Here is a 22,028-nt window from a genome sequence, read left to right as displayed (position 1 = left end):
CAGGCAGTGAACAACATTTTTTAAAATCTTAGAATGCAATTGAAAGGAGTAAACTTAGATTGTGATCATAATAAGCAACTCATTAGGCCATCAAGAAGTGTTGTGAATTCCGCGAATCCCACTAGGCTCTCTGCTCTGTGACTCCAGTCCCTTGTCTGCAGCCTAAGAAGGAAGGGACTGAGACACCTCACCTTTTATGAGCGAAGGTGTTTGACATCGCTTGTAGAAGAGCCCTGGAGCCCGAGCCTGCTTCCTGATGATACTCACTGTGATACTCAGCCTGAGGCTACCTTTGCTTTGTGCGACTCTTTAGGAACAGGTTTACTGTTTTGACCAAAGTGTTCTTCTTTTATTTATGGTTTCCATAAAGCTAGTCAGACTCTGGTAATAAATGATAACTACTTGAGAACAGAAACAGTGAGCAGCATTTTAAGAGGCAGCTTTGGGGCGCATTTGGATTCTGATAGCTTTGCAGCCACACATTCATGTCTGGAACTTCCTCAGCATTCCTTACCTGGCAGAACGTTCTGTGAGTGAATGTCCCTGGAGCCCTTTGCCTCCCTTTAGGGCTGGAGCATGGTGGCATCGGACAGCTGGGGGCTTCTTCAGCCCCTCTCTGGGTAGCTGTTTGTACATGGCAACCATCGAGGTTGGATGGCAAAGGGTTGGCGTCAGGAAGGATAACTAGAAAAGTGATGCATGGTGTTTGTGTATAATTTTCTACTTAAAATAGTTATTGAAATGAGAGGTTGTGTCATGAGACTGGTTATTAACAAATGAAAGTGCTTTTTCCTAATTCCTGCATCTCACACCAGAGAGCAAGCTCCGACTTTACAGATTTGCAGATGACCCAAAGGAGGAAAGGTTACCTTGTGTGACGAATGACAGAATTAGGATGCCAAAAGATCTGGACAAATTAGGAGATGGGTCCAGAATAGCAAGATGAACTGTAATGAAATAATGTTTAAGGTCTAATCAAAGATTCACAACAAATAGCTCCATTATTCCAAAATCTGAGACCTAGAAATCTGAGTGACAGAAGATGCAGTGTGAGTCGACAGTATGCTGTGATTGCTGATGTGGTCTCGGGCCTCATCAATAGAAACACAGCGTCCAAAACGTAGGAAGTGACTCTATTCCAGTCAGATGACAGTGGACAAAGGGAAGATGACCAGGATGAGGACGACTCTGGGAGCCAGGTAACCTTAGGAGTGCTTGGAGCAACTGGAGGTGTTTAGCTTGAAGAACAGAAGACTTGGGGTGGGGGTGGGCACCTAGAACAACACGGTGGCAGTCTTCACTTTCTAAAGAGAGATTAGGCCTTCTTTGCAGAATTCCATAGGGCACACCAAGGACCGGTGACTAAAGTTAAAGCAGGGTGAATTTGGTTTCATATTCAGAAGAATTTTACAATCCTTAGAGCTGATTGGAAATGAATTGCATTGCTTGTACATTAGTGCACATGTCTTCGGTCATGTCAAAGCAGATCTGTGAATCAGTTACCTCCAATGGGAAATCAAAGTGGGAAAATGACTCCCGGTTCTTCGCCAGCCTCACAAGGATGTTTAGGCCCGTTTTATATATATGTATCACGTATATATATGTATATGTGTGTATGTGTGTATATATATATATGTCTCCTTACTTCATTTAAACCAATGCTACTCGCAGGGTTTGTACTTGTACAATGCTTGGCACTCATTTCATAGATGGTTGATTTTTGTGCCAGCAAAATGCCTGAGGGACAGACATTCTTGTTCCTTGGTTACAGATGAAAGACAAATGCCCTGAGAAACCGCCAGTTGTCCACGTCTTATGACACTCACCCCAGAGGGCCCAACACTGGGATCACCACGAGCGGACACTGGTGTGGTATTGGCGTGGGGGATCTTGCTGGCCAAATACCTACGCGTTTATATTAGACACCAGCAACTTTTTCTTTCCTACAAAAAAATGGGGTTGAAATAGCAGCTCTGTGAGACCACTTAGAACATGGGGAGAAATACTTCTAGCGAACGTCCTGTAAACGCTCCTCACGTGAGGGACGAGAACCAAACAACCTCCCATGGGGGAGCTCATGTTCTGCCCTGCGAGCACACCCTGCCTCTCTCTGGATATCGTCGCCTACCTGAAAATATTCCATGTCTACTTATGCGGACATAGTGACAGGTTTATTTTACCTTTGAATTGATGTATGACATAAACACAGTCAAGTGCATGCATACTCTTTGAACCACCACAAGTCCCACCCCCGGGGTGGGCCCCCTTGCAGGCAAGGCTCCCCGTCTCCACCAGAGTTAGCTACCACTGGGACTTCCAGCCCCATCAGTTCATTTTGCCTCAAGTGAACAATATTTGGTGAAAATTTGTTCTGCAAATGTGAATGATCTGTGACAGCAGAGATGAGGGAACTTTGCCTCCCTTCCACAAGCCACTTTTGATGCTGGCTGTGCGCGGCTTGAAGGGCAGTAGGCAGGGTGCACCCAGCACGATGGATTGAGACGACGGACAGATGCCCAGGACTTCCTAACGTTTCTTAATTTCAGCAGGAGGACCCCTTCCTGCCCCGCACCCTTCCCCTGGTCTGAGTGCTGTTGTTAAAGGAAGGTGGGAAGAAACATCTGAGGAATGCTTGTAGAGCAGTGTGTTCTTAGGGGTAGAAAGCTATCTGTAGAAGCCAGGTGGTGTGAAGGGGAAATGAAGAGAGGGTGTCGGGGACCTCCAGGAGGAAGTGGACCCTCTAGCCCAGTCTTGGAGGAACCTGGATAGACTGAAGAGGGACAGGGCCGGGCTGGGCAGAGTGGGAGGACGGTGCAGACAGACTTGCATCTGCAGATCTTTCCAGAACTCTCTTTAAATGCACTATGCAAGGTGTTTAGCTGCCTCAAATTCAGTTAAAAGGACTTCCACCATGGTCTTTGTTCCCTCCTCTAGAGTGACGAGCGACAGTTGTCAAAATCTTCCCAAGATCAGCCAGCAGAGGCCACGGTCCAAAACCACGGTGGGGAAGCCAGGGGGCGCCAAGCCCCTCTACAGGGAGCATCCTAAAGAGGTCGGGCCGGCTTTACTTGACGTTGGTAAAATTGCAGGTGGCTGAGAAACAGCCCCAAGAAAAAAGTCACATTTATTTGTTTATTGAGCACAATTTGATTTTGTTAAATTGTAGATTTTCTTCCAGCACACTGGGTTAAAAGGACGGGCAGATCCCCAGGCTTCCTAACGTTTCTTCACTTGGAAGGAGGACTCCTTCCTCCCCACAAGCTTTCCGTTGGTCTGAGTGCTGGGTGACAGGCCTTGAGGCGTGAGTCCTAGGCCCAGTCAGAGCAGGAGGGCCTGGTCTTCACGAAGCACAATCGTCCCGCTTGAGGAAACCGTAGGTGCCAGCTCTACCTGTCCTGAAGCATGTCCCTGGGGTCCGAAGTGTAGGCCAGTGTAGTCTTGGGTGTGGCTGGGCCTCACAGTCTCCTACTGGGTTTCTCCAAGACGCACATGGTGGGTCACCACCCCAGACCTCCACACTGGACTTTTGGGGAAAGAGATGGGTAGCAAGAGGAGAGAGCCCAGCAGGCGGGTGAATCCTTGCCAAGAACCTTCTGGTTTAGGACAAAACATACCAGGTTTCAAAGGAAAGAGAACTAATGGAAATGGTGAAGAGGAATGAAAGAATGCATGTCAAAGCGGTCTGGTGGGATAGAAAGGCATCATCACAAAACTCAGTTGGTCAAAAGGCATCTCTCACCTGCAAGGAGGTTGTGTGGTCCTGGCCATTGCAAACTGGCTCAGGGGGAGGGGAGGTGAAGGGGGGCAGGATGAATCCCACAGGAGGCTGGCTAACTGTCGACTATGTTGCATCTCCAAACTCAGCCGCCCCTGCCCACAAATACCTCTGGTCCGAGGAGAAAAGACAGGCCAGTGAGTGGGCATGGGTGGAGGCCCAACCATTTCCTCCACTGCTTGTGCTCTCAGAGCCCATGGCTTCCTGGGACAGCTCCTCCTTCCTGGCACAGGCAGAGTTTATTCATCTTGTTGGGTCTGCACAGAAGAGGTTGAATCACACGTGGGAGTCCCCGTTTGCAGAATGGTGTGGGACGACGGGACGGGCAGCTGCAGCCAGCATCTCGAAGTTGCTTTCCGCAGCTGACTTCTCACTGTCTTCCTCTTTCTCCAGGAGCTTGTCAATCACACTCATAAGGAGAGTGCTGACTTTGGCTTAAGTGTATCTGGAATCAACAAAGGCAGTGGAGAAGAAAACATCCGCCCACCAAAAGTAAGTGGGACTCATGAACTGAACACTAAATGGGGGAATTCCCTTTTCTTTTTGAAAATGAAAAATTTTAAGTGTTATATTTGTCAAAGAGGAAAAGTAATATGTGATGATCAAAGGTTGGCTGTGGGGTGAATTGGCAAGGGACTGGCTGCGGATGAGACCCTGAGGTGCTGGTCTGGATCTCCCTCCTGGGTGGATGGACTTGAATGAACGGCCCCATCTCCAAGGGGCTCAGTTTCCCATTTGTAAATTGCTGGGTTTGGAAGAGATGGCTTCTAAGGTTCCTTTCAGCTTAAAAATTCTGTGATGACAGTGACAAAGTGCTCTGCGATACCTAAGGAGTTGTGGCCTTGCACTCATTCTTTTCTGCCCTGTCAGCAGGAGTTGACTAGCAGTGTTCCTTTCTCCTTGGAGATGTGGCTCCAGGCTTGAATGTAATTTCATGTGAACCAGGAAACCTCAGTTGATATAAGGCTGATCTTGTCCTCAATAGATATTTACCCCTTTCCTAATGAACCTCACGTCCTGATTCGTAAATAACAGTCTCTCAAACAGAAAAGACCCATATTGGGTAGTTGTAGGCCAAAGGTAGGTAAAAGTGGGTCACTTGGAAATAAAAAGCAGCATCGACACCAACGTGTTTCTCTTGATTATAACTTTTCAGGGTTGAATATCATTGAGTCATCTTTCTTTCTTCGATCGTACGGGACTGCTGACTTACCTCTGGCCAGCTCTTCTCAGGCAGACCAAACTCTGGATGTGTGTGTCTGGAGGGGAACTGGGAGCATCTATCTCCCTGAAATCAAGGGGAGCCGCTTCATGGGCCAGAACTGGCTCCTTTTAGGCCCTCGATTATATGGGTGATTCCTGGAGGTGACACATTCGAATCACTGCTGCCCATAGAGGAATACTACCCTGCTCACCGTCACTACCTATGTCACATTTTTGGTCACTTGTGTGCCCAGCAATGCTGCTCTCATGAACATCTCATGTTAATGTGAATGGATGTTTCTGATCAGGTCAAGGAAGGGGCTATTTAACCCAGCACTTAACCTTTGAAAGAATCTGGCTATAAATTCTCTTTGCAGCAGAAATGTCCTCAGGGTAAACTGTGGACGGTTTTCTCCCTAGCATTTCATAAGCTGAATGAGGGCATATGGTCAGGGGCCTATCTCCAAAATGGGTCTTTCATCACCATCTCAGAGCCCCTAGCTTCATGATTCCCAGGCCCCCGTGCAAATTTTGTAGATGTGCTATTTCCAAAGGCACTAGCTTTGGAGTCAGCCGGCCTAGGTTCAAAGCCCAGGTCAGACCTTCCTGGCTGTGAACCTTGGGCAAGTTGTTTAATCTCTCCAAGCCTCGTTTCTCTCATCTGTGAAGTGGAAATAATCATAGTGCCCACTTCCAAGGTCATAATGAATGGAGTGCCTTAGTCTTACACCCAGCACATAATAAGCACTCAGTAGATGTTGGCTACTGTTACTGTCTTTTATTTTTTACAGGCATCCTTGCTTTTTCATTCTGCCTCTAGGGGAGACAGAAGGAGTATGGGTAGGGGAGACAGATATCTGGGTTTGAATCCTGGTCTTAAGTAACTTGTTAGCTGTATGGCCCTGGGCAGATCATTTAACTTCTCTGGCCTTACCTCCACATCTGTGAAACTAGGATGCCATTCCCGACTAGCAGAAGTGTTAGAAGGATTGGAAATAATCCTCACAAGTACCTTGCACACCTGTTTTGTGCCAGGCAGTCTCCTGAGTGGTAAATGTACAGTGTGGTCCATAAATAGGAGCTATCAATATTCTTGTGCCAGTGAAGTCTTCCTGCGTGTGGAATGTTTAAAAAGGATGAGACAATACAGGGGAAGTAGACATGTAGGAAGCAGATGGTGTGACAGGAACTGACAAATGCTTGGGAATTTTATCCAAACCAACTCCATTCTGAAGAATTTCTTTATAACTTGTTTCTTTTTCCTAGAGTGCCCCAACTTGATGAAATCATCTTGTTCATTATTAGTGCAGTTTCTTTTTGAGGCTTTAAGTTTGCACTACATACCAAGGCACATAAATGTGTCTTAATTTAATGAAACTGAGCTATTAAGGTTAGTCTCCCCTCATGTTTTAATAGCCGTTTCAATAACTGTTACTCCCTTTCAGGGCCAAATCATTGACTTCCGAGGGCTGCTCACAGATGCCATAAAAGGAGCAACCAGCAAACTTGGCTTGAATAGCTTCGACTGTAACCCAGACCCTTCAGTAAGTGGCTAAGATGGGACATTCATCTTACAAACTGCCAAAATCCAGATGAACTTTGGGAATATAATTTTGAGTCCAGAGAAACCTTGAGATCAAGTCAAAGTTCATAGCAACCTGCCACCATTTGTGTCCTGGAGGTCCGTGCCCCGTTTTTCTTCCCAAGTGATGAAGTAATATTGTAACATTAGGCTTTCTATTCCTATTGTCAGGAACGATTGTTGAAACCTCTGAGTGCATTTATTGGCATGAACAGTGAGATGCGAGAATTGGCAGCCGTGGTGAGCCGGGTAAGATCTGATATTCAATTCACAAATTTACGGAGGCGGATTGGGGCTCCTGGAGCATTGTGGGCTGCTTCTTTTATTAATAACAATAAATATAATCATTTATTTATAAAGTGCCCCCACTTGCAAAGGCACTCATATTGTTTAGAGGCACAATAATGCATGATGAATAAATTATAGAATCGTAAAATTACAATATAAAAAGCCCACCATCTCACTATAGAGGCCAAGAAAACCCAAAGAGAAAAAGACTTAGAGTGGAAGGGACAGGTGAAAGGGTTTAGAGCCGAGCCAAGACTTAAGGAAAGAAAGCCTCTCAGAGAAGGAAAGAGCACGTCTGCGTCTTGTTTAAACAGTCGAAGCCTAGAAATAGAGATGTTGGGAGTCTGATTTCCTAACTGGAAATTTTCATGAAGAAACAGATTAGTAGGAAGGATCTTACCATCCAAACTACTGATTTTTCAAGATTGGCCTCCGGGACCTAAAGACAGTGAAGTTTAATGGTTAACGACACAGGCTGTGGAATAGGTTGACCTGGATTTGATTCCTAGATCCTCCTCTTTCTAGCTGTGTGACTTTGGGCAAGTTCCTTGGGAATAGAATAGATTCCTGAGTTATAGGAGGTTTTTCTAATTTCCAGTGATCTTGTATTTAATGAAAAACTGAAACCTAGACAGGCTCAGAGAGACGTTTAAAATGATGCAAGAACTTTACATCTACTCTGAGGTCATTAAGGTCTCCCAGGTCTCCTTTCAGCCCAGCATTTGTCCCCTGCACGCCTCTGATGTGTCAGGCATGTGCTGGTGGCTGGAAACACAAAGGTGAACGACTCAACACAGTCCTTGCCCATAAGAGTTTCTCGTCCCACGGGCAAGGTGCACTTTAGGAGCATAACGGATGGGTATTGTTGTGCCAGGGAGTGGGGAAAGTGTTAGGGAAGAAGATACGCAGGAAACAGCCACGTGAAAAAAGAGTAGAAGAGGGTGGGGGGAGGCGTTCTGGGCAGAGGTGCAGACCTGTGAAGTTGTAGCGCTTGTGCAGTGCTTCTCAGGAGCCACCTGGGACGCAAGGAATGGTGGGAGATGGGCTGGAGAGAGAGGCCGGGGTTCCTGCATGTAAGGGTGCTGCGAACAGGACCCAGGGCTGGAGTCAGTCTGTGGGAGACTGGGAATCTTCGAAAGTCGTCCATCAGGAGAATGGGGCAATCAAATGTACTTTTAGACAGCCTGTTCTAATGACAGTGTGGAAGGCTATCAAAGACATGGAGATAGGAAGACCAGCTCTGAAGTTATTGCCAGTGAGAGGATGAGGGATTGAGCCAGGCTGTGGTAATTAGGATGCATAAGAAAGCAGAGAAAAATATTTTTATACCCCCAAATCAATAGTCTTGTTAGTGTTTTTGCAAAAGGATACCAGGACTAGTGATAATAAAGTTGTAGAGTAGAAGTGGCCTGAAAGGATTCCATTTGGAACCCTTCCCACAGTACAGTGGGAGGCAGTCGTGCAGACCCTGCCTGAATGCTGACAGGGATGGGAGCTCACCACCTCCTGAGGCAGTCCTGCTGAGTCTTGAGAACTTTTGATTGATATAAGGAGGGACTTCCTACTGGGAACTTAAACAGTACCACGTGGAATTCAATGTCAACTCTAGAAGAAGGCAAGGAATACTGCTATTATCTATGGATGCCTTGAACTCCAGGGTAGTTGAATCCCCACTGTGTGCCAAGCTTTTCCTAAGAAAGTGTGGTAATAAGAATGAGTGGGTGGTCCTTTAAAGACAGGGTGGTTCTCCCAAGATTTTGGAAGACTGAGACCTTTGTCAGCTCACCCAGGAATGGATCATACATACATCATACACCATGAAAATCACCTGCATAAATAGTTTCTCTAATAAAATTTGTCACTTCTGGTGAAGGGAACTGGGAGGATGGGGGACAGAAGTGGAGGTATAACATCTCACCAGAATTTTAAAAATATGTTTGTATATTGTTGAACCATGTGCGTGTATTATTTATTTAAAAATTAAATAAATATAAAAGTAGTTTGCAGATTGTTCTGTAGTCACTCAGAATGACTTTGGAAAAGAGGTGGGTTTTTTGTTTTGTTTTGTTTTGTTTTTGGCCGTAACACTCTTAGACATTCAGCTTGCCCAAAACAGCTCCTACTGAGAAAGGCCCCTGAGTGACTGTTCTGATCATCTAGCGAAATTGAAGTTTGGAAACTGTAAATTAGTATCAGTAAAAGCTACCTTAATTGATTACCCTCAGTGGTTGCTACAGGGCTCTGCTATGTGAGGGGAAGACTTTCGCTTGGTTGTTGGTTTCCTTGGATTTTGTAGAAGCAATTGCTCCTGATGGAAGTAGGGAGCGATCACTAGGGAAAAAGAGAAATTGGTTTCAGAGGAGCGTTCTCTCTTTTAGGCAGCAAATTAAGAGAGTGTTTTCGAGATCAAGGAGTAAGAGAGAGGGCAGGCAACGGCTAGGAACTATGTTTCAGAGTAAAAGCTAATGTAATTTGTAGGCATATTCTGTAGCTTCTTTGATTACGGTTGTAAATCAGCATGGTTTGCTATTGACCGAAGACAGGTATAGTCCCTCATTAGAAGATTTTCTTTTTTTACCCTAAAAGTACCATATTATATCAGCAATGTCTTCTTCAGGGAATATCACTGAATATTTTCATGACATCCCTTTGGTGAACTAGCCTCAGATTACAATGTGTATATATACACATGTATCTAATATGAAGAGTGTTTATCACAAGCACTTTGTGTCCTATTGTAAGTCAGGTATTCTGCTGCTCCAATGTTTATGACAGCTGTGGAGGAGAACATTAGTTTTAACAAAATGATCAAATGTGCATTGCAGGACATTTATCTCCATAATCCAAACATAAAGTGGAATGACATTATTGGACTTGATGCAGCCAAGCAGTTAGTCAAAGAAGCTGTTGTGTATCCTATAAGGGTAAGGATGGGAAGGAAGCCTCTTGGGAGATATTTCTGTTCATTATCCATTGGACAAGCTATATGTCATATAGCCATCAGGAAGAGAATGACAGGGTGCTTTTCTGTCCACAAATTAACTTTTTGCCTGTGTCACAATATTTTGTCAACACTGGAGCACCAAGGCTCAGTCCATTCTAGGCAATTTGAAATCATGTTGCATATTGGGTGAAGGCAGGTGTCTGCTCTAAGAGGTAATTTAAGATCTAAGACTCTATAGTACATATGATTTGTCAGTTACTATAGGTTCAAATCAGCCTGCCTCCCTAAAAATATTTAGAGTAGAAATAACTGCCATAAGAGAGAGCATCTGACTTTGTTTGCATAGATCTTCCCCCTGCCCCCAACACCCCCATCATTGGGGGCTTTGCTTTCAGCTGGTTGTGAAGACTAGACAGCCCCTTCCAGGGCACTGGCCAATAGAGCCATAGGGCTGTGCTCAGCTTATTCCTGACAGAGTTTTGTGCAGAGTGGCTCACTAAATAGGAAGAAAAATAGAAAAACAAGACTCTTCATGTTTGGTTTACAACAGTGGTGATGAGAAGGTCAGTGTACCACATGGCTTTTGCTGTATAACAGACCACCCCAACACTTAGTGCCTTAGAATGACAATCATTTATTTGTTTGCAATTCTGTGGGTGGGCTCTTTGGGCTGGGCTTAGCTGGGCCAGTTTGGCTCTTTTCCACGTGATGTTGGTTGGGCTCACTCACACGTCTGGGGCATCAGCCAGGGTGGCTGGAAAAGCTGGAAAAGCTGTGGAAGCTGGGATCACCAGGCAGCTGAGGCCTCTCTCTGCCTCTCGTCCTCTGGCAGGAGAGCCCAAGTCTTGCTCACACGGTGCAGAGAGTTCCCAGACAGAAGCAAGAAAGGGCAGGACCCAATCCGTGAGCCTTTCCCGTGTCTCATTGTCTGTATATTTGCTCGTCTCTATTTTCAAGTCTCTTCTTCTATTTGCTAATGTCCCACTGGCCAAATTCACAAGGCAAAATCCAGATTCAAGCGATAGACAGATATCCTCTGCCTCTTGGTGGAAGGAGCTGCAAATAATTTGTGGCCATTTTTTGTAATCTCCTGCAGTTAGGAATACAGATTTACTTTATTGAATAACCTATTTATTCTTACCACTGGGCCCTTGCAGCCCCTGATTTTTGGATGCTTCTTTTTGAATGGGACAAAATCAGTAAATTTGGACTGTCTTCCCTTTCTTCCTTCCTGTGTTCAGCCATGGGGGTAAGAAATATACTGGTGTTCAGAATTAGTAGAAATGTATTTATTCCCTATTTCCTCTGAGTGGCTCTATTGTACAAGACTTCTTGTACGAAAGAATAGAACTGCCCAATCAGACTCTGGTTGTGTTATCTCCATGGTATTAGAAGTTCCACATGATGTCAACATTTTGACATTAGCATCAGCAAGAAACTAATAGCTAGTTATAATTTTACTATTATTTTTCCTTCTCCTTGGTTCTCTATCAACTCCAGATGGCTTGAGTTTGAACTAATGGGAGAGACTCACTGAAAGTCCACGCATGTTCTGTTTGGAGTCAGTGTCTCATAATGTATTCTGCACTGAATGTTCGCAACTTCCAAATCAGGCTTCACCATAGCTTTGAGCTTTATTCACATACACTTTTGTATGTTGGTTCTAGTATGTATCTTAAAGAGCATACCTGCTTCACAACATTCAAAAGATTGCCAGATGCTCTGCATATATGTCGAACTCTGGGGGAAATGATGTTATGCATGTGAGAAATGACTATTGAAACGGAGAGAAAAGTACCTACATATGCCTTTCTTCTCCTTAAAATAACTGCTCTTTTAAAAAGTGACAAAAATTAAGCCATGCATCCTATCAAGTGTGAAGGTAAAATTGGGATAAGTAAGATATATATATGGGTGGGGGGGAAGGAAAAAGCCAGCCTTAAAAAAAGGAGGGCCTGGGCTTCCCCGGTGGCGCAGTTGTTGAGAGTCCGCCTGCCGATGCAGGGGACACGGGTTCGTGCCCCAGTCCGGGAAGATCCCACATGCCGCGGAGCGGCTGGGCCCGTGAGCCATGGCCGCTGAGCCTGCGCGTCTGGAGCCTGTGCTCCGCAACGGAAGAGGCTGCAACAGTGAGAGGCCCGCGTACTGGGAAAAAGAAAAAAAAAAGGAGGGCCTGACGCAGAGTTGCGTGTGTTTCACCCTAGCTCCCCTAGCTTGCCTGAGCTCAGGGCGCGCAGGCTGACGTACCGATACTAAACCTCATCCTTGTTCCTTGCTCCCATAGTACCCACAGCTGTTTACAGGAATCCTTTCCCCCTGGAAAGGACTGCTGCTCTACGGACCTCCAGGTAAAGGGCTTTCTGTTTTGGCCTTGGTATGAAGCGTGTGTGCAGAGGACGAGTTGCCCCATCTGTCCTTACTTCAGGGCTGGGGCAGTGCTTGCTGAGTAAACACCTCCTGTTTTGCTTGTGTGACTGCCTTCCGTCTGCAGGCAGAGGAATGGAGCTCGAGGGCCGCTCATATATTTTACCCACATGTGATTCTAGGTACAGGAAAGACTTTGCTGGCCAAAGCTGTGGCTACGGAATGTAAAACAACCTTCTTTAATATTTCTGCGTCTACCATCGTAAGCAAATGGAGAGGGGATTCAGAAAAGCTTGTTCGGGTAGGGATTCTTGATTTTGGTTTTTTAGGTTAAGTTCTGGCAAAATACCGTGGTACAAAATGAGGTTATATCTTATTTGTTTTAAGTGATTTGTATGTTCAAATTTATCCTGGATCTTAATTACCAAAAACCTGGGAGGTAGATTGACTACTGTGTGTGGCTATCAGTCATGCCCCTATCATCAAACATGATCTCCCTTCCTTTGGGAATTTGACCAACAGCCCTTTTGCAATTCATGCGACTTGGGAATAGAAGCTGGAAAAAATTGTCTCTGAAGTGGTCTATTATTTCTTCATTCAAGAAGCATTTATTATTAAGCATGTGCAGTATATTTAGTTAACATTTATTGAGAGGCTACTATGGTATGCTAGTCCCTATACTAGATACTCTAAGGAAGAATCAAGAAACTTAAAACTTAATTATTCTTTCAGGTGCTCTGAGCAACTTTCCTTTGCAGAGCCCATAGCCTGTAGGGATTTTTTTCTTCCCTTAAGAGATTGTTTCCATCTTTACAATATCTCATTCATAGTATATGGTATATTTTATATTATAAAATTTTACTATATCTTCCAGTCACCTTATGAGAACACTTGTTTTTTGATTTATGCCTCAGTGTAAGGTAGGTCCTGCTTAGAAATCCTGTTAAACTATTGCACTCTGTAGGATGACTGATAAGTAATCAATACAAAGTGGATATAAATATGATATATTTTCTGAAAAGAAATTACTCTAAAATATTATGCTTAAATTACATTACTTTGGATAGACTTACTTTCAAAATATTCTGGCTTTTTGGAAATGATAATAAAATATTTTTAAAGGATTGATTTACCTAAAATAACCTATTACTTATTACTTTGTGATTGTTCTCAAGTTACTTCAAATGTGTAAGTTTTTATAAATTCTTATCACCCCTACCAGATTGTAATTCATGGAAATCTATGTTGACATCTTCTATTTCATTGTTCTTCATCTTGAGTCTAACTCAGTGCCAGACAGGGTTTAATTTTAGCTGCTCCTAAATTTATGGGTTCCATGTGATTCTAGTTAGCTAGATTTCAATTAGCTTAAATCCAACAAACTAGAATTCTTATCAGCCTGAAGACTTTTCTCTTTAACATTCCATTTCTGCGTGATGAGGAACAACAAAACTTACAAGGTGCCCCCAGAATCAGTTTAGATTCATCTCCTGTTATGAAAAGTGGTGTTTTGAACTATGAGCACAAAACACTGCAAGGTGCTCGGAGGAAGATTCCCTGGACAAGACTCACCCAGGCAAAGAAGAAATTCAGATGTTTAATGAATATTCTGGTTTTTTTGTTTGTTTGTTTTGTTTTTGCGGTATGCGGGCCTCTCACTGCTGTGGCCTCTCCCGCTGTGGAGCACAGGCTCTGGACACGCAGGCCCAGCGGCCATGGCTCACGGGCCCAGCCACTCCGCGGAATGTGGGATCTTCGCGGACCGGGGCACGAACCCGTGTCCCCTGCATCGGCAGGCGGACTCTCAACCACTGCGCCACCAGGGAAGCCCTAATGAATATTCCTAACAAAGATTTAAACTAAATGGACTTTCTTGTTTAATGTTGAATAGCCAGAAAAGTCATTTAACTGTAATGCTCCATTCTGTGTGAGCATTTTATTTAACTCAAGTTCTCCTCTGCTTCAGTATTGTTTTGCTAGACTTCTAAGAGTTAGGAAATGATTCCGCCCCCAATTTTTTCCCCTTCCTTTACCATACATTTAAAAAGTAGCCTTTCAGGGACTTCCCTGGTGGCGCAGTGGTTAAGAATCCACCTGCCAATGCAGGGGACACAGGTTCAATCCCTGGCCCGGAAAGATCCCACATGCCACAGAGCCACTAAGCCCGTGCACCACAACTACTGAGCCTGTGCTCTGGAGCCTGCGAGCCACGACTACTGAGCCCGTGTGCCACAACTACTGAAGCCCACGCACCTAGAGCCCGTGCTCTGCAACAAGAGAAGCCACCGCAATTAGAAGCCCATGCACGGCAACGAAGAGGAGCCCCTGGAAGAGTAGCCCCCACTCGCCGCAACTAGAGAAAGCCAGAAAGCCAGAAGGCCCAGGTGCAGTAATGAAGACCCAATGCAGCCAAAGAAAAAAAAGTAGTCTTTCTGAAAAAAATAGCAAAAAGACCCCTGAGCCTTCTCCCTGGAGGAAACTACTACAATTGCTTTCCAGAACATTTATTTATATCTACATTAACATCAACAACTGTATCTCGATCTCCCTCCTTTTAAGATACAAGTAGGAACATAGCACACATACTCTTCTGTACCTTGTGGGTTTTTTCACACTTAACAATGTAACTTGGATCTTGTTCCACACTATTATAGATAGACAGAACATGTTTTTAATATGTCTGCATGACACTTCATTGCATGGTTGTACCAAAACGTGTTTAACCAATCTTTTCTTAATACACATTTAGGTTGTTTCCAGTCTCTTGCTATTATGAAGAAAGCTACAGTGAAGAGTCTTTCTATACACGTGTCTTTGCATATAGTGTAGCGTAGGACAATTTCTTAGAAGTAGAGTTGCTGGGTCAGAAGGAAAGAAAACCACTGATAGCCAAATTCCCTGCCGACAGGGTTGCACCAGCTTACATTCCCATCAGTGGTGTGTGTGTTTGCTTCCTCACACCCTGGCCAACACCATGTAGTACCCAAATTTAAAAATCTTTGCCAGTCTGATAGTGAAAGTAACATTTAAGTGCTCAAACATGCATTTCTTTCATTCTGAATGAATTTGAGCATCTTTCTATAGGTTTAGAAGATACTCATATTTCTTATTTTCTATGAAATACATTTTTTGGATATTAAAAAATAATTCAAAAGGAAAACAGGACTTCCCTGGTGGCGCAGTGGTTAAGAATCCGCCTGCCCATGCAGGGGACACGGGTTCGAGCCCTGGTCCGGGAAGATCCCATATGCTGCAGAGCAACTAAGCCCGTGAGCCACAACTACTGAGCCTGTGCTCTAGAGCTCATGAGCCACAACTGCTGAGCCTGCGTGCTGCAGCTACTGAAGCCCGCGAGTCTAGAGCCCATGCTCTGCAACAAGAGAAGTCACCGCAGGGAGAAGCCCTTGCACCACAACGAAGAGTAGCCCCCGCTCGCCACAACCAGAGAAAGCCCGCATGCAGCAACGAAGACCCAACACAGCCAAAAATAAATAAATAAATAAAGTAATTAATTAATTTTAAAAAAAAGGAAACCAGATAACTCTGCTAATGCTAATCTGGAAGGATCTTATCTTCTGTCCTTTCAGAAATTACTCTTATTTTCTGAGCTCCTGGAAAGAGCCTCACCTGGAAAACCTTGGTCATGCTGTCAAGATTCTTACAGTGAAGCTTTCAGATAAAGAAAGCCCTTCAAGGCCTTCCCCTAAATCAGAGACGCTTTCCTACCATTTGCTTCTCTTTCTATTCCAATTAAGGAGTTATTTATAGGGAGCCCTTGGTTACGTTTCTCCCTCCCCTCCTAATGCTCATGTCTCTTAGGAGTGGATGCTATTGAGTAGCTGAGTGGTCTCTTTAGCAAATGCACACACCTGTTGCTGCTTACATCTTTCAACATTCCACCCTCCCCCAGTTGTGTGATTTAACTTCCTCCAAGAGCTTCTGAAAATTTTAGGCTAATGCTTCCCAAGCACTTACCCAGGGTTCTATATATTCTCTGGCAGTGGAAGGGTAGTGGTGTGGTCCATGTGGAGACATAGGCTCCAGACGTGGTTCTCCTTCCAGCAGGATGTTTGGTCTTATCGAGGCTGTTGGTCTCTCTGCACTTTGGGGAGCTCCTTAAAAACGTGTAAAAGTGTTCTAATATGCCATTTTTCATTGGGTAGATTGCTGCTGTTGTAATCATCCTTAATACCAGGTATATTTGAGCTTTTCTTTTTGTGACAGGAAGACAAATTACCTGCTGCTAATGAGTTGGTCTCTGTTGTGTCTAAAAAACATTTGTGATGAGTGTCCCGGCATTGACACTGTTCTCTTAAGCTCACTGGGCTGAGCCAGAAATAGGATTCTGTGAAAGGAAAACACTTGCGCATGAGCATGGAGGGACCACACACACACAAGCAGCGGTGAAGGTGAGGAGTTTCCCATTCAGTGACAGGGAGGCCTGTAAGGGACGACCTGCTACTACTACGAAAACCACAATCTGGCCTTTTCTGAGCCCTTCCCCTCTTATTTATTCTGTGATGCTTTGCTAGTGCTAAGTGACACAGAGAATAAATCTCCTATGCCTATTAAAGAACATCTATTCTTTTCTAAATCTCTAATGCTTTCTCTGATCAACCAGGGAAGAATTGTATATGGTGCTCAAGAGATTAGTTTCAGGGTTTTTTAAAAAAAGGTATAGTTTTTTATACTCTTTTCATCACCACCACATCTCCCTTTAGAGCTCTTGATTTTGTTTTTATGGCTGTTCTTTTGCTGGTTGCTTTCCTGTTCTTATTCAGTCTATAATATTTTATTATGGAATGGAACATTTTATTCAATTGGGAATTGCTTCAAGTACCTGAGCCTACCAAACAGCAGTGTTGGGGACCCCGTGGAGTAATTTGGGGAGCAGAAAGGGCAAAATTCTTTGGCCTTGTTGCCCATGACCGGAACTCTACCCTTTCTCTGCAGTTCTTCCTTCTGAGAATAACCTTATTGTCTCTAAGTGGTAAGGGAAAAAAAATTATTAACTGATTTTACGTATTCCAAGGCTTTTGTGTCTATATGGAACATGTTATTGGCAGGGGGTCTCAAGGGTTAACTAACAAATTAGCTAACAAACTAACTAACAAAGTTCAGGAACTGAGTTTTATCTTAAGCTCTCCCATTTATGATTAGTAACTTTAAAAAATAAATTTATTTATTTTTATTTATTTAGTTTTGGCTGTGTTGGGTCTTCGTTGCTGCACATGGGCTTTCTCTAGCTGTGGCGAGCGGGGGCTACTTTTCATTGCAGTGCGTGGGCTTCTCATTGCGGTAGCTTCGCTTGTGGCGGAGCACGGGCTCTAGGCGCATGGGCTTCAGTAGTTGTGGCACATGGGCTCAGTAGTTGTGGCTCGTGGGCTTAAGAGCGCAGGCTCAGTAGCTGTGGCGCACGGGCTTAGTTGCTCCACGGCATGTGGGATCTTCCCGGACCAGGGATAGAACCTGTGTCCCCCTGCGTTGGCAGGTGGATTCTTAAGCACTGCGCCACCAGGGAAATCCTATGATTAATAACCTTGAGCTAACCACTTACTCTCTCTGGCTGTAATTTTACCAAGTGGTAAATGGAAATAATTGGACCATGGGGTAGTGCTAGGGAGAAGTAACTGTAATGATTATAAAGTTATTGTGAAATAACAAAGTGAAGCGTAAATGCTTAATATTACAGCTATCCTAAGCTTTTAATCTCTGGGAGCATCTGAGAACTTTAAGTATATGAATTAACAAGTGGTTGCTTTTCTCCTACCCAGGTGTTATTTGAACTTGCCCGCTATCACGCCCCCTCCACCATCTTCCTGGACGAGCTGGAGTCAGTGATGAGTCAGAGAGGCACGGCTCCTGGGTAACAGACAGGGTTTTTTTGGTCATCACTTCTCCCCTCTCGTAAGTGTGTTTGACGGTCGGAAGCCCATCGACATTTACCAGCAGAATGAGCCTATTAATAAGCCCCCAGATTTTCTGCAGACACACGGAAAGGTCTTTAAATTAGATCATGTTAACTGAATAGCTGATTTAAATAGTTTTTATAACCAGAGGAAATGTCATTCTCCCTTGCCCTTTCCCCACAGAGTGGATTTCAGGCCTGAAGATCACCCAGCCCCTGATCCCAGGCTGCCATAACCATCCTGCTGGCTCCAAATAGCCGCCTGTGAACACCTCCCCTGGAGCCAGAGGGGCTGCCTGGGGGGAACGGGGCTGCCAAGGGCTACGCCCTGAGAGGCAGCCCTGGACAAGGCGTGTGAGGCCAGGGAAGCCGCCACTTCTCTGTGACACCAGACTGTGGCTCAGCCGGACCGATTTTAAATATGTCACATATGTTATCTCTAAAGATTAAGTGTCCACTAATGTCCCCAGCAGGCAGAACACATCTCAGACTGTAATGAGGTTGTGTGTGTGTGTGTGTGTGTGTGTGTGTGTGTGTGTGTTAAGAACACCTTTCTGTCTTCATCAGAGGTGTTTTTCTTTGAAACTTTTTACTAAACTTGGTATCCCTGGCTTGAAAAAACAGCTCTCAGGGAAAACTCAACACAGCTGCATTTATTGATGGCTTCTAATGGTCTATCATCAAGGCAGAACTAATATTAATAAAAAGTAAACAATTATCTTGTTGGAAGTATAACTAGAATATAATTTATGAAATTTTACTTATTAAAAACCATTTTCCCAGCAGAGAAAAACAACCATCAAGATGCATCCAAGATGCATGGGATTCATGTCGTTGATTGAAATGCAGCTGTTTCTATGGCTTCATGGGTGCTAGTCAGCCCCAGGCTAGGTGATCTGCCTCTCCAAAGGGGGCCTGGCGGGAAGAGGCAGCTGCACGGGGGCCTGGCTGGGAGCCCACCAGGCCGCCCTAGTGGTCACTTCCTCTGCAATGCCCTGTGCTCCTGGCCTGCCTTACTGCAGTGACACTCGCCCTTACATGCACTCTGCCCATCTCCATCCCCAGGGCCCTCCACAGCTTTGATTGAGCTACTTTGGAAACTTCATCTACCAGCCTTGAGTGTGTCAGTTTCCTTGTCTGGAAGTTAAACACTAAAACGAGAGTCTTCAAAGGATAAGGGAATAAGGGCAGGTGGTCTGAAGACTTTGGGGGTCATGTTATGTTAAAAGAATAGTAATTATGTGTAAATGCTAGATAAATATATAACGATATTTATATTTCTTCTTAGATAGAAAGGGGCACAGTTCTTAAAAAACCCATAAGCCTAATTTGGGCTGCCACCATATACAGGCAGAGATGAGAAACTGAATGTTGTGTTGTGCTAGAAAGGCACTTTTTTTTCCTTTTAACTTGATCTACATGAGAGCCTGCTGGAGCTGGTCAGGACTTTGAGCCAGTTTTGATTGTGCACGTCCTATGGTGTAGTGACCTCTTTCTTGGCTGGAGGGTCTCAGCAATGAGGGTGGTGGGAAAATCAGAGGATGAATTTGCACAGAAAACTGCCTCTATTCTGCTGTGCAAGGAAAGCCTAGTTTCCGTGTCATTATCTTGTCTCTTATTAGAAGAGAATGAAATATTGTGTTGTGGTTCATCTCTTCTTGGACAGTTTATGTCCATACATTATACTAAAAGAAATCGTGTGTGTAAAGTACTTTCATGCCTGCTATATAAATGAAAAGGATTATTCTCAATGAAGCCATTTTTTAAAAAGGGTAAATGATACGGCAGGTCGACACAGTGGGGCTGCCTTTTTTAATCTACTAGTGCCACTGTCTCCCCTTCGGTTATTTTCTGGTTCATTGTCAGCCTTTGTTTTTCTTTTCAATATCATCATTATATTCATTTACTTCCTTTCTGTTACTGTTTGAAAGTAGTACCAATTGCTTCTTTTCTCCAACCCTGGGATGAGTAGCTCCTGAGAATGCGGCAGGGAAGGGGTTAGTTGTCAGAAGGGAACCCGGTCTGCCGTCACTGAGTCCTTGCTATGAGTGTCACTCTGGTCATGAAAGCAAAGACTCTGCCTCTTGGGAGCATCTCACCTTCCCGTCTTTCTCTAGGGGAGAGCACGAAGGAAGCCTGCGGATGAAGACTGAGTTACTGGTGCAGATGGATGGGCTGGCCCGCTCCGAGGATCTCGTGTTTGTCTTAGCAGCCTCCAACCTGCCATGGTAAGAGATCTAGAGAGTACATTCTGAATGCATTTTCATGAGCCACTGAGTACAGATGAAGATATTATACTGAGCACTTCAGGAAAAGTCCTCTTGTTTGGTTCCAGCCCTGGAAGATGAAGCTGAAGGCTTTCCTGGTCAAGTCCTCAATCCTTGCTACTTGTACCGTGAAAGAATCTGCCTGAACAGAAGGAACGTAGGTCAGGGCTACCACTGACAATATTTAAAATGGACATTCTGAGTTTAAAGCCAAATTATTAAATGTGTTTAAGCAGGGGTTTGGCAGAGAACTGTAAAATGCTAAAATCTGCAGGACTCAAAGAATATTCCAGAAATAACATGTTTGGATTTTAACATGTTAAAATTAAACTTTAAGTTGGGAGGAAAATCTTTACCTTAATGTTGCGCAGTAAATAGGAAGCTAAATAATATCTAATTGAAAATATAATCTACTCTCAGAGTCTGTTATTCAGACTGTATCCCAGAGTAGTTTAAGACCAATTCTAGAAGCAGAATTGGGAAATAAGAGATGTTGACTAGAGAAAAATAATATCTACTTGGAGAGAATATTTTAAAAAATAATTATAATCCCTTTATAGTTACAAGAATATTTTCACATACCTTGTTTCTTTTGAGCTGCAGATAAGACAGGAGCCAGATGAGGAAATGCTGCTCTTGCCATTTGCAGAGTGGGTACCAAGGTCAAGGGAGGTCAGTCCACCCAAAGTCAACATCCTATTTGCGGCAGAGCGGGGACTCGTGACACTCTTCCCCTTCCCCCTACCTCGTCCATTTCTGTTTCTACATTCCAAGGTGAAAAGAGACACCCTTCTGCCCGTGCATGCTGATCATCTAGGCTCCCAGAGAAGTCGTCACTGGCAAGAGGTGATGATGTTCATGTGTAATCTGTTATTTTAACTATATTCATAATTTCAACCCAGCTTCAACTCTTCTCAAATTTATAAGACTTTTCTAATGTGCTAAGGTGATCAGCATTTTACATTGTGAAGAGAGAGGTGTTTACACACAATGTTAAAGTTGAATCCACACAGAGAACCATCATTTAAATGTGGCAGTGAAATCCTTTAGAGAAAGAATCTCCATTCCTTCACCTGTTTGAAAGAGGGTTGATCATAACCTCTTTACTTATGACCCAGGGGGACCGTGAGAGTCAGCTGAGGAGGGTGGGTGAAAACTGGACAGCTTCGTGCACGGCTCCGGGAAGGGCTGTGCCCCGCAGGGAGGAATAGAGAGCCCTTACCTCCCAGCGAAACCTAGGGCTTAGCTGAGGAGGTTATAGTGCTGCCGCAGTTTCCCTGAGGTGATCAGTTGTTGGGAAACCTCACATAAAATGGTTCAGAGAGGAAAAACAAAAAGCTAGTAAGCAATCAAAAATAAAGAAGCCTAGAAGGGTTTTTCTGAAAGAATTGCCTCTCGTCATGTCAAATGGCAAATACATATGTGCTTTTGAGCTTGGATTCCTTGACATCACAGATTGCATCCTTTCAGCATATCTGGGAACCGGTAAGTCCTACCCATTCTTGAACGTCGCTGGGTTGAAAAAAAAAACTTTTTATGATGAAAAATTCTAGACAAACACTAAAGAGAAAAGAGCACAATGAACCCACCATTTTCTAGTTTCCATAACTAGCATCTTGCCCAATTGATTTAATCTGTTGCTGCCTCCTCTCTTGTTTTGCCGCAACATTTTAAACTGTATCCTAGACTCTTATGTT

The 22,028-nt window shown here is 44.2% G+C and overlaps 1 protein-coding gene across 1 annotated transcript in view; it reads left to right on the top strand.

Moving 5' to 3' along the window:
• The window catches only part of KATNAL2 (katanin catalytic subunit A1 like 2), a 90,721-nt gene that overhangs the window by 52,871 nt on the left and 15,822 nt on the right, over window positions 1–22,028 (top strand). The window contains exons 4-12 of the mRNA XM_060121942.1: window positions 2,935–3,052; window positions 4,169–4,267; window positions 6,424–6,522; window positions 6,732–6,809; window positions 9,674–9,772; window positions 12,077–12,140; window positions 12,339–12,457; window positions 17,931–18,022; window positions 20,182–20,292. Of these exons, the coding sequence (XP_059977925.1) occupies window positions 2,935–3,052; window positions 4,169–4,267; window positions 6,424–6,522; window positions 6,732–6,809; window positions 9,674–9,772; window positions 12,077–12,140; window positions 12,339–12,457; window positions 17,931–18,022; window positions 20,182–20,292 (879 nt within the window). The remainder of the gene's footprint in view (window positions 1–2,934; window positions 3,053–4,168; window positions 4,268–6,423; window positions 6,523–6,731; window positions 6,810–9,673; window positions 9,773–12,076; window positions 12,141–12,338; window positions 12,458–17,930; window positions 18,023–20,181; window positions 20,293–22,028) is intronic.

The sequence above is a fragment of the Lagenorhynchus albirostris genome, chromosome 14 (genome assembly GCF_949774975.1).
Source record: "Lagenorhynchus albirostris chromosome 14, mLagAlb1.1, whole genome shotgun sequence".
NCBI lineage: Eukaryota > Metazoa > Chordata > Mammalia > Artiodactyla > Delphinidae > Lagenorhynchus > Lagenorhynchus albirostris.
This window is presented reverse-complemented; position numbering and strand designations above follow the sequence as displayed.